General features: G+C 39.4%; 1 protein-coding gene across 3 annotated transcripts in view; it reads right to left on the reverse strand.

Annotated features, from left to right (window-relative positions):
- Positions 1–3,878: 3,878 nt before the first annotated feature.
- Positions 3,879–13,733, reverse strand: part of LOC119733266 (sortilin-related receptor-like) — a 75,110-nt gene continuing 65,255 nt past the window's right edge. The window contains exons 42-45 of one of the 3 annotated variants that reach the window (XM_038206850.1): positions 11,521–11,621; positions 9,363–9,636; positions 6,079–6,294; positions 3,879–4,864 (exon numbers count right to left, since the gene is read on the reverse strand). In XM_038206850.1, the coding sequence (XP_038062778.1) occupies positions 4,800–4,864; positions 6,079–6,294; positions 9,363–9,636; positions 11,521–11,621 (656 nt within the window). In that variant the 3' untranslated portion in view covers positions 3,879–4,799. The other 2 variants (XM_038206851.1, XM_038206852.1) reach the window with 2 other exon arrangements.

A 13,733-nucleotide genomic window follows, 5' to 3' on the forward strand; every position in this document is an offset into this window, starting at 1 on the left:
TTTTGAGTGTGTGCGTTGTGTGCGAGACTTTTTGTATTTGTTGGTTTTTTTTGGGGGAGGGGGGATAGACTAGTGTCTACGTGTGGATATTGGGGGTTTTCTGTACGATCAAATATTGCACCGGAGTGTATTAACAGAGATGATGGTTATCACAATACCACAGACACTGCGTCGAAAAAGAAACTGGCGCCAATATTGAATATAAAGAAAAAAATATATAGAACTGTGAATTTCATAAGTTATTATATTTGATGGATAAATATGTAACGTGGATATTTTGTAAATCATATATTTCTTGAACTGTGACAGTACCTTTATAAGTTGTAAATATCAGCAAGGTGTAGATATTCACTGAAATGCAAACATTGGTTGAATGACTGAATGTTCATAAGAGAAAGATAGTGCGTGTATTGTATACTGATCATTAAATAGTATACGTAATATAACCGATTCTTATTGTATGTATGAAACTGTGTATAAAATAAATATTGACAATGTGGACTTGTAATTATGAAGACAGCTGACTCGTATTCATTGGAGGCCACAAGGGAAAGATAATCGGCTTGTTCGGTATTATGTAGCGTATACTAGTTTTGCTCATCAAAGACATGTGGCGGTACATGTATACAGTGCAGCCAATAATAAAAAGTGCGACAGTTCGCGAACATTCGCGCACTCGTGAACTACTCGCGCAGTACAGTTGTGTATCGTATGGAGTGCACGTGAAGCGATTACGTCCGGAGAGACAAAAATAACTTGTTAAACAGCCCGGACAATTACGTCTGTAGGTCCATTTTTAGGAACCTCAAAACAACAACAGGTTTACATTACGTACTAGAGTAACGCCTAAAAATAAACACTTCTTGGGGGAGACTCCCCTCAAGGCTGTACGTCTAACGTGCAAAAGTTCACAGCTTATTACACAATCAGACGAGACTTCAAGAATTTAAAAACGGTGGTCTTTTTTTAACAATATAAATCACTCTTTATTTCCGCAAGTTACCACTTTTTGACAATTTCTTCAAAAAGAAAATGATAAAAATGTGATCCCCAATCTGAGTACATTGTAGCATTTAAAGGAATGTTGGGTAAATAGGTTTTATAGATTTTAATAAAATCTTACGATTAAAAAAAAAAATTCTTCCGCACATCCGAACAATGATACCATTATGATCGTACATACGTATGTCTCAGTGATGGTGAATTCGAAATGAACAGTTCGGCAGTCACGTACGTGTTTATACTTACTGCAAAAAAGCAAAAATACGACAACAAAACAAATGCAAAAAATAAAGCTTTATAAAATGTGACACTTTTTGTAAGATAGGGATAACAATGATCTACAACACTACTGAAGGCATACTTCATATAAATCAATCATTTACAACCGTGGCACTTAATAAATCTCTGAAGTAAACGATTTTAACGCCTTCCACCTGTAATTTTTAATTTGTACAGAAAGACCTTTTAAAAATTTCAATTTAATCAATTTACAGTACTTTTTCACATAGACAATCGTGGTGGATAAGATGTGGATTATGCTTGTTACTGTGCAGACACTGGTGTTGGTTGGAAGGGGGATCGGGTTGATTTAACGGTTGACTGATAGACTATTTGTGGACTGCTAGTCTGTGGTTAGCCTAAAATGATGTGTTATTATGATGACTGACTGATCAATGCATAAGTGTACAGCATCGCGAGTATGCTGATGTGTGGAAATTACAATCAGCAAAACACTGACGTACGACACCTGTGGTCGAGTGGATTACAGTTAAGTGCATCATTGATAGATTGGTAAAATGGTTGACAGTATGTTCAACGTGTGGATAACGTTGTTGAAATGATGCTGACAGGTTGACTCCAGAGTAAGCAATGTGTGGAAAGGTGTGGTTGGTTGACTAACGTGTAGCATTTTTTAACGGTTGATTAAAGGCAACATTATAGCCAGTAATGTTAACTTGTGGATACTGTTGAGCCGAGTGTTAACGTATACACATTAGCACTGGTACGTGCAAATGAATGGTTGCGTGGATTACATTTGTACGCACTGTTTATAACACGTGTTAGTGTGGACCACATAATGTAAGAAAAGAGGTCAACTGTTTCCAACTTCACTGCTGTGCTTTCATGATGGCACACACATATTTAGTGCGACACAAAAAAAAATCCAGTGAGGTGTTTTGTGGGTTGGGGTTAACACCCCCCCCCCCCCTCCCCAAAAGAAAAACCTCCTGTCTCATTTCGTTCATTCTTTTCATCAGTCATAATCCTCAACAAAATCTCTCTACATCGGTAACAGCTTTCTGTCCTTACAACAGCTGATTCACAGCCCAATATTCACTGTACCTTCCTGTAGTTTGAATACCAAGCAATGCTCTTTCGTATCCTTTGGTTTGTTGCAATTTAATCAATACATGTATAGATTAACCTCTTGCTTAAGAGGTCAACAATGGTCAAAATTTTCTTCCTCACCTCCGGGCCTACTGTGTACAAACCAATGGGGGTCTTGACCAATATTGACCCAAGTAATAACCAGGCTGACAATGCATGTTTCCATAGGAGGGTTAACTGTTGATATCTCTCGATTCTTTACTTCGGGGTTATTCAGACACTCACCTCAATGACATTGTTTTCTTATATGGCCATACTCTAAGTAGGCCTTACACCTTTTGTAATAACTACAAAAAAAGACAGCCCATAAAATCAACATGAACATACTCAGTACTGATATAAATGTTGTCATGGCTAGCTGATTCGTTCTGATAAGTGCAACAGTTATAGTTTTTCTTTAAAATACATACATCTTTTTAATACGAGTAGCTGCCTGAAAAAAAGTTAATTCTCGCTAAATTTGGCTACTATTATAATTATTTTCTTGTTGGCTCTTTTTTCAATTTCAACGGTAACCATTTTTTTTTTACATCCATATCGAATTAAAGACTAGATACAAATTTCCTAGTTGCTGTTCAATCAAATATGAAAACAAGTACAACACAAATGTCACGAGATTGGTCACTCAAAAACATTATATTCCCATAGTGCCAAAAAAAACGAAGCCGTACGTTGACAGCAGGCTGGTTTCCTTTGAATACCTCATATTCTTAAAACTTTAACACGACACTTGGAACCAGGTTCCGCAAAACGGGGAAAATACCAACAGAGGTTCATTTTTTTCAAAATATGAACCAGTGCGTACAATACTAGGCACTAAGTTTTCATTTTTCACAACACTGTTTTAACGCGCAAATTTTTTTAATTCACTTAACAACCTCCCAGTCACCAGCATGCAAATTTTACAAGCAAAATCCTCAAACTCATAGAAATCATTAACTTGTATGGTAACAAATATAATTCATGTGAACATTATTTTCTTGTTAACTATTTCTCAATGAGTAAAACAGCAGGAATATAAAATCACCGTCAGTTGCTTTGTACATGTATTTCATTCATGCTCTAGGTATTAAAGGACAATTAAAAAAGGAAAGTGACTATGAATAATGTGCATTGTGCAAAACAACATGTTAGAGATGCGTTCCAGACTATTCTTAGTCAATCACAAGTCATTGAAGTACGAGGGCGTGAACAATTACAAAGCAACACCCTTGTTACAACTGATAATGTAGTAACCGACTGATAACGCATCACCAACCAATAATGTCGCACAAATTGACCGATATTGTATCACTAACCGATAATGTAACAAATATGACGGATACTGTAGTAAATGTCCTCAATCAGTCAATTGCTGTTACGTTATCGGTTAGGACCGATAGTCAACAACAATAGACTGATAGTGTAGTACATTTTACTACACTATCGGTCAATTTTGTGTTACGTTATCGGTTGGTGATACAGTATCGGTCAATTTATGTGACATTATCGGTTGGTGATACATTATCCGTTGGTTACTACATTATCAGCTGGAACAACCTTTGCCGCAGTTCATTTGAATAGCTGATCACTTGACTTGCAACTGGACGACTTGTGACTGACTTGTGATAATTACAACTCATCAAAATAAAGAGAACTTCATTGATCTTCCATGATTTTTTTCCCGTTGGGTTTGTTCCATTCAACATTTGATTAACATGCATTGCATAAAGTAAACACACAAAAAAGAGTAATGGCCCTAGCTTACTGTGGACTCTGGTGTTTGTCTCATCCATTTGATTAAAGTACTGTTAAAATCTGACTGGCGAATTCTTGGTCTGATTTTGAGTGACTCAAGTGCTCAAGCCATCAACACGAACACGAAAAGAACAATAATTCTTTTAAAAATCTTCCCCTCTCCTTTAAACCTTAACCTTAATGCTCTATTTAGCAGTAGATGGAAACTGCAAGGATTTAACATCCAGTTTCAGTATAAAGCTTTCAAAAAAGATAACAGTATGCATTTATTGTGTACGTTTCCGTTTGAATTATAAAAAATCACAGACATTTCCTCATTTAATAGGAAGTGTTGCACTGCATATACATGTGGCATTGTACACGGAGCAAAGTGTGGTTAAGCAGGGGTTACATAAAACACTTCCAATTATTGTGACTATCTCGCGTTTCTAAATACTTGGGAAAAAATAATAAAATCAATATGAAATCAATTGCTATAATATGTGAAATGTCTGGGTATCATTTTTATTCATTAAGAACTGAATGAGCATATACATTTCAGTATTCATTCATTCTATTCCATCAAATGCCATTCAATGAAATTTAGGTGGTTGTAGTTTGCCGAGTGCTCACACAGTTCTGGTACAAAAGCAAAAACAAAATGCAAACCAGGTGGATTGGTGTCATCATCTTTAGGCAACCACCAGAGGCTCGTCATCAGAGAAGCCACGAATCATTGGCTGATCCTCTTCGTCCCCTGCAATGTGATTGGATGGAAATTATCATTATGCAAATCATGTATAGTCATTTATTCATTTATGCAAATATCAAGTGAACCTCAGCATAATCTGGTTACCTGAGTTGTGATTTGAATTGTGATTGACTTAAGATTGACTTACTACATGTACATGTACACTGTCTATTTGTACATGTACCTCAATCGCTTATGTAACATTTTTTAGATTGGATAGAAGTACATTGGGAAACAAATCAGCTGGCATGTCTTAGGTACAGTACTGCTCAAATTAAACCTTACTCTGATTATTGCTTGCGTGATAAATTCCCTATAATACGCTATCATGTGGTAATGAACATGATGCACAGAGAATGGCTGTTTACATAGGCATAGCAAAAAGAGAGGGGTCAACAAGCTTGTTCCTGGTACATGTAATTAGTTTCTTGGAAAATAAGCAGTCCGAGCAAACAACAACGGATGTGTGTACATGTGTGCAGTTGTGGGAATTAACCCTAACGTACCTGAATCCATTAAAAACCACACACCCCTGTTTCGGGGGACTTCGGCGGATTCAGGATACCTCCATATTGAAAAAGTTTGGGGATTTTGATGGATTCAGGACATAAAGCCTAGGGGTACTGCAGGATTTTGATGGATTCAGGACACCTCCATATTGAACAATCGGGGGACTTTGATGGATTCAGGATCTCAACAGATTTACTACCGGCTAGAAACTGGTGGATTCTGATGGACTCGCTGGCCACCAAAATTTGATAGCATGACAAAATTGATGGATTTTGGTGGATTCAGGATACTTTCTAGTAAATATACCCAAGGGGTTAGGGTTAATGCCCACTAGACAGATTAACAAATATTCACTGTACATTCATGGAGGGCTCTTCACTGGTGAAAGCATTCCATTTATGCGTCCTAATATACAAAGCAACTGCCCCATGACAGGTTCTCTGAACAATAGCTGACGCAAGGCTTTCGTCATTGAAGGGGCCTCCATGAACATACTGTGTGCTCGGAATGATCTATAGACCTTCATCATGCTGCCACCATTTCAGTCATGTTCCCTGTATCCAATAACAGTACTGAATGATGTTTTTTTTTGCGCAAAAAAGGAACCAGACCATTTTTCCTTCCAGTCTTGCTTTGGTTACACTGATTTGAATGGGACAAAAATCAAATGGCTGCAACATGATAATGGTCTATGGTTGGGCTCTAATTACCAAGGTCGTCGTCTCCGCTGGTGAAGGTGGCAGTGCCGGAGCGCGGGTCGTAGTGGCTGTTGGCAAAGGACATGAAGCTACGCTGCAGGCGGCGATGACGGACCACAAAGTAGGTCAGAGCAATGACCAGAAGAATGATCAAGGCCACGGCTGCGGCTACTGCACCTATCCAGGTGGTCTGGGACGCAATATTGGGCTCAGGGGTGGGCTTGACGGCTGAGGATATTGGGGGAATAAGTCACATATTAAGTCAAGGCAATGACCAGAAGAATGATCAAGGCCACGGCTGCCACTACAGCACCTATCCAGGTGATCTGGGCCGTGGTATGGGGCTCAGGGGTGGGCTTGACGGCTGAGGATATTGGGGGAATAAGTCACATATTAAGTCAGGGCAATGACCAGAAGAATGATCAAAGCTACGGCTGCGGCTACAGCACCTATCCAGGTGGTCTGGGACGCAGTATGGGGCTCAGGGGTGGGCTTGACGGCTGAGGATATTGGGGGAATAAGTCACATATTAAGTCAAGGCAATGACCAGAAGAATGATCAAGGCCACGGCTGCGGCTACAGCACCTATTCAGGTGATCTGGGACGCAGTATGGGGCTCAGGGGTGGGCTTGACGGCTGAGGATATTGGGGGAATAAGTCACATATTAAGTCAGAGCAATGACCAGAAGAATGATCAAGGCCACGGCTGCGGCTACAGCACCTATCCAGGTGATCTGGGCAGCAGTATGGGTTGCAGAGGTGGGTTTGCCCGCTGAGGAAGTTAGGGGAAAGTCACAAATTTAGTCAGGGCAATGACCAGCATATGGTCAAGGCTATGGCTGCGGCTACAGCACCTATCCAGGTGGTCTGGACCACAGTCTGGGGTGCAGGGGTGGGCTTGCTGGCCTAACGATTTTTGAGGAAAGGTCATTTCAAATGCGAGGTTTACATTCCATTGGTAGACAGCTTAATACAGGTCCTTAGAAGGTATCTCATTAAATATCAAAGGTATTAGTTGCAGACAGGTGTATCTGCAAAAGGCCCATTATATTTGGTGTTTGATGCTGGATTAAACAGAATCTTAATGCTTGATCTTTTCAGCACTGTTTACAAACAGATCACTCAATTGAGGATGTAAAGTATGTCGGCTAGGCACATACTAAGCATCAGCAAAAATTCAAAATTTGATTATGGTAATATCTCACTTTGAAGATAATGGGCTGCAGATCATGATGTTTAAGTTAATGATAAGTGACACATGATAAAAAACTAGTACGCGAGTGTGATGTTTATTACACGAGTGTGAGTTTATTCTTCTGGGGAGGGGGAGGGGGAACACATTTATTGCATGAACTAGGTGTTTGTTCTGAAGCGATAACAATTCCACCTAGAAAGAAAACAAAGTGTATGAAATGTAGACGATCAAGAATAAAGAAAATTTAAACCGTGTTTTCTGCGTGTTTCTCCAGCCTTGGCGTTTTCAGCAAATCATGAATCAAACCTCATTCTCTTGGATCCCATGCCATAGATGTTTTAAAATTCTGTCACCACTGCCTCACACAGCATTAATGTCTTTGAGGCTGGTGTTGTGTGAAATCTGGACTCTATGAAATACAGAATCCATGGTTGTATTGGACGCGCCTCCGTGAATTTATGAAGGACAATGACAGATCAAGTGTGAGGGTTATAAGGTAAAAGAGATCAAATCGTCGCGTCAGTGCAACAAAGTCGTAACTCCATTTCTGCAACAAAGTCGTATCTCGCGCAAATACGCTCCGTGCAACAAGGTCGTATCTCGATGTCCATTGACTTTGCTGTACATCCGGGTTATTTTAAGCGAGATACAACCTTTTGACATTCTAAAACTCGCGTTTTGCGTTCATAACTCCATTCTGCAACAAAGTCGTATCTCGCGCGAATATGCTCCTTGCAACAAGGTCGTATCTCGACGTCCATTGACTTTGCGTGTACATCCATGTTATTTTAAGCGAGATACGACCTTTTGACATTCTAAAAATCGCGTTTTGCGTTAATAACTCCATTCTTCAACAAAGTTGTATCTTGGCAAATACGCTCCGTGCAACAAGGTCGTATCTCGACGTCCATTGACTTTGCGTGTACATCCGTGTAATATCTTAAGCAAGATACGACCTTTAGACATTCTAAAACTCGCGTTTTGCGTCGTTCATGCCATTTTAGGAGATACGACCTTGTTGCACTGACGCGACGAAATTTCATAGAAGCCCATTGTGACCCGCTCCGCAAAAATGAGTCTGTTGTGGCAAAACTGACATTTTGAGTTAACTACATTAATAAAATGGGAATGAAATAAGCTTTCATTTGGTATATCATGGGCCTCTCTAGGACATTTGGTTGCATTGTTGTGCTTGTTTCATTCTGTAAAGTTTTTGCAAAGCTAGAAGTGTCTCACTGGAGAAAAAAGGCTTTGAAAAATGACAAATACACTGTAACAAACCAAGAAAAGCACCAAAGATTCATAATGTTTTTTCTTTTTCTTACAATATTTACATTTCTGTGTAAGCTATTTGAACTAAAACTATCAAACAACCAAAATAAAACAAAAACAAAAAATCCAAATTTTGAGCAAATTTTTACTGTTTCCATTTCAAAATGGCAAAAGCTTGAATTCAAATTATGCGACATCAGACTCATTTTTGCAGAGCGGGTCACAAATTTCATATGATACCGGATTTAGGAAAAGTGAGTGGCAAACTGCTCTCCTCCAGCCAGACCAAGGCTAAGTATTCACATTACACAATGTAACTCATTTTCAAAATTTCACTTCCTGACAACTTCTTCAAGCTAGGTCTTTGATCAAGGTGTTTACTCTGACACCCTGGTGCCCTCCCCCACCTACCACTGCAACACCTCAAGCATCTCCTCCCTTTAATAATAATAATAACAGGCATTTATATAGCGCTTTTACGCAACGGGGTATCAAAGCGCTTTACAATTATTATTATCCCTGTTTTAAAGGGCAAACATTCCTGAAACCTTCTCTGCTGCCAGGGGAGCATACAGCTCGATGCTGCCTGTTATTAGGCGCAAGGCAGCTTAATCAACCATGCACAATAACCATCTCTGCCCTCACAGGTACCCATTTACTCCTGGGTGGAGAGAAGCAACCAGTGACAAAGCGCCTTGCCCAAGGGCGCACCCACCATGACTTCGTTAGGACTCGAACCCACAACCTGCAGCTTTACCCGCAGACCATGAATCAGTGCCCTCAACCACGAGGCCACAGCATTCCACAAATCCTACAACTATTCCCTTACCTGCGTCAAAGCCATCCACACACTGGTCGTTGGATTTCTGACCATAGATCCCTCTGTAAGCCCCCGTGCTGACCCTGAGGATGTAGGTAACCTTGGCAGGCTGGGGCTTCAGGTCCAGGAAGTGCGAAGTGGTGTTAGCAATGGGAACGTAGGCAGATTCTGGGGGTTGAAAGGAGCTTAGACTATCCTGCAAATCCTTGCAGCGGGGAGGAGCGTCCTGGTTGCCATCCATGACCATGAGCATGGGAATTGGTGCACGGAACACTGTGTAACCCTGACAAATCAAACACTCTCATCATAAAAACACATGAAGGACTTACAGGCGAGGCGTTCTGGCAAAATGAGAGGGAACTGGGCACGGGGTGTAGTGGAGAAAAATGAATGGGGAAAAACACCTGGGGTGATTATTGCAATATTTATTGATATTTGTAATCTTTGATATGTCTCCTATACAAATTGTAAAGAAACATTCATAAATACCTCAGACAGTTTAGCTATTCCTATTGGTCGAGAGCCCGTCACGTGGCCGGTCTTACACGGATGATAAAGACATGGCTAGCTGGTCTTAAACACTTTTCCAGTGTCACAATAAAATGTGGACTCCTAAAAATCCAGTGCCTCTTACCGTTTCATTGGTTGAACGTTCACAATCCTCACGTAGGCATGCGCAACACTACCAGTGAGTCAGAATTTTACAGTTCAAAATTCAAAACGAAACGCCCCAGGTGCGTTCTGCACGACATCGCGCAGAACATGCCATGCGCGCGTCAATCGCCATAAAAGAGTTGTTTACATCTTACTCGCCAGCTGAACACTCCATTATTTTGCCAGAGGGATGTTTCAAAAAGCATGAAGTGAACTTGTTGAACAAATTGGGATTTTTTGAACGAATTATTTGATATTTTTTAACCGGCTCGGGTAATTATCAGCACCCAGACTCTAAGTGGTCTTAAACAGAGTGATAAAAACCTCTCGAGCACACATTTATTCCCTTAGTATAAAATTTGTGGAATAAAAGTGTTTTGAAGGGAAAAAACCATTGGCATCTATTATTTTCAGGACTACAAAACTTGGTACTTTAAAGGCCTTTTCTCAGTAATTTACTTTTCTGACATGTCGATAAATACATGTGAACTTTAAAAAGCCATAACTTCTCACCAGAATGTCCGATGGAAGCGCAACAAACAGTATTGTAAAGAGAGTTTTGTTCTTCTTCCTACCACGAACAAACGAAATAACCACGAACAAACCCTCATTTCGACCTCTGCCAAGTTCTGTCTCATTTTTCCCAAACACATCACGTACTATGTGCTCCTACTACTGTACAATGTATACCAGCCGAAGCACACCAGCACTTCTGTCACAGAGGACTTACATATGCACATGTATCTCCCTAAACATGCCAACCCAAAACCATATCTTCAACCAGTTTTTCTCTCACACACAATGACCTTTACATTCATACACATTGACTTTTCTCTGACCGGCACCTTTGAATGACTACCATTTTCTGATACCATTCCTTCTAATAATGCCCTGGGAGCAAATTCATCAACCCTTTTTCACCTGATTCAATCACCACAGTTAGACCAAAAAAAAAAATATTCGGTCTCTGGTCAGACCAAAGTTCCGGAATTGACGCGGCCACGCGGCTTTTTTTTTTTTTTTTTTTTTCTTCTTCAAGCTTGGATTGTACAGACAAGGTGGGGTACTATTTTGCTTTTTTGGTGTCCTCATGTACATTGGTGTCCTCCATAATTTGCCTTGGTCCTTTCGATCATTTGCCTTGGTGCAATTTCCCATTCCTTGGTGCTCTTTGTTAAAAAAAACATTGAGGAGGTGCGGAAATAGAGGTCGCTGTTGGAGCTACCGCGTATCATTTTGGAAAAAAAAAAGATCGACGCGCATGATTAAAATCGACGCGCGCACTGACCAGAGACCAACTTATTTATTTTGTTGGCCTTATCACCCTTGTTTAAGTTCTAGTATTGTCGTTTAAGTCTGTTTTGTTTAAGTTTTGTAATTGTTGGTTTTTTTACTTGTATAGATTCCTGAAGAAGAGCAGTTTTACTGTCTCGAAACGTCGATTAAATCCACTCCAGCCAGCAATGCATTGGTTCTGTGTCACCCTCTCTTTTTTACTATTACGTATACATACCACGGATTCATTGTACTCATTGGCCGACTTTTGCCAGGACAAGGCATAATGGCCTCCAGCCTCAGGGACAGCATGAAACTCCTGCGGAGCAGCCACACGGTCTGCAACCAAACACACACAAACAACAAATATTAATGGAACATACAGCGTGTCCCAATAAAAATGTCCCTCTGATAGGCTGCTAAATTAATTCCAAAATCAAGTATTATTCTCAATTTAGTGTTCAGATTTAGAAAGCCCATTTTATTTTGTAACTTCTCTGAAAATTTCATTTGTCTCGCTTCATTGGTTTTGAATACACAGTCTATTATGTAGCAGCAGTGCTTTTCAGCCCATTCCAAGTTTGCAGTGCTACATTTTCTGCACTGCCTTGAATGGATATCAGGTGGAAGGACGTGCAGGAGGACAATAAAGGTTTACAAGCTGGACATTGAAGGACAAACCATAAGTGGAACACACCCTGTGAAAGCAAACACGACTAGTGGAACTGAACTTTGATTAGTTTTCATTTAAAAAAGTAAATGAACTTGGCTTTAGTTACTTAATAACAAAAACAAGAACACAGCTGTTGAAATAAAAGTGAAGCATAGAATAAGGTATGGTATGTAGTGTGCATTTCTTTTTGTCAAACTTGGAATGAGCCAGAAAGCACTGCTGTTACATAAGAGCCTGTGTATTCAAAACCAATGAAGCGAGACCTTTGAAATTTTCACAGGAACTACAAAATTAAGTGGGCTTTCTAAATATGTAAACTTAATTAGTATAAAACTTGATTTTGGTAATTATTCTGTGGTCTATGAGAGGGACATTTTTTGGGGGACACGCTGTATACCTTGCTCTTACAAACATCGGTATTATATGGGTTTTTTCCAAGTTGGGTATTCCAAATTGAAGTTTTTTAATTTGGAAATCAGACTGTCCAAAATGTCACGCTAATTTTGCGTCATTTCAGAACAAAATCTTGGACAAACTATCATTTTGTGAAAAGACATGCCTCTCTCAAAAGAAATACATTGTCTATGAAATTTCCGTTTGAACTTTGTCAGAACATTTAAAACATTGGTAGCATGAGAACATTTCAAAACTCTCAAATCGCTGAAAACCAACCCACGTCATTTTGCAGCTGTTTCTCCATTCTGACTGGATTTGACACCACGGCACCGTTTAAAAACTAATATTCTTGCTTTCGTTTATGTAATGGGGAGTCAGGTTGGCGTAGTGGTACTTTCCTCGCCTTCCACTGCTGTGACCCGGGTTCGAATACCGCCTGGGCCAATATGTGGATTGGGTTTTCAGTCCCTGCCTGATTCCGTGGGTTTTACTCAGAATACTCTTCTGGGCTTTTCCTCCCACCTCTAAAACTGTAATTTCTTCACACTGTGCTCTCTTTACTGGGACCCATGGGGGATCAGTGGATTCCACTGAATGGGCTACCTAATCAAAATAGAAAGTAAACTAGAAATTGTGGTTGTGAACAACCACAGAGCTGTTCCCAATAATGTCTGTTGGACCGTAAACAAAATGATTCAATGATTTTTCAAAAAAAAATGTCCCATCAAATTTATAATTCATTAGATATGCTAATTAGGGAATAAAATTAACACTTCCAGTAACACCGGAAGTAGGGTCACATGACCTTGACAAACCAATTTTCATCTATAACACTTCCCTGTCTATATGCCTACCAGGCTTGAGATCAATCGGTCACATAGTTCTATAGTTATAAGACTGTAAAGATTGCCTCATGAAATATTCATGACGTCATAACATGACCAGAATAAAGCGCACGGTAATAATAATGCAGTATAATTATCAGTCAATATATCACTTCATATATTCATGTGAAGTTTCAACCCAATCAGATTAATAATTTATGAGATATGATATAAGGTCAAATAGTTCTATAGTTATAAGACTGTATCAAAGATTGCCTCATGAAATATTCATGACGTCATAACATGACCAGAATAAAGCGCACGGTAATAATAATGCAGTATAATTATCAGTCAATATATCACTTCATATATTCATGTGAAGTTTCAACCCAATCAGATTAATAATTTATGAGATATGATATAAGGTCAAATAGTTCTATAGTTATAAGACTGTATAAAAGATTGCCTCATGAAATATTCATGACGTCATAACATGACAAGAATAAAGCGCACGGTAATAATAAAGCAATATAATTATCAGTCAATATATCACTTCAT

This window comes from Patiria miniata, unplaced genomic scaffold, assembly GCF_015706575.1.
Source record: "Patiria miniata isolate m_02_andy unplaced genomic scaffold, ASM1570657v1 HiC_scaffold_25, whole genome shotgun sequence".
NCBI classification, from domain to species: Eukaryota; Metazoa; Echinodermata; class Asteroidea; order Valvatida; family Asterinidae; genus Patiria; species Patiria miniata.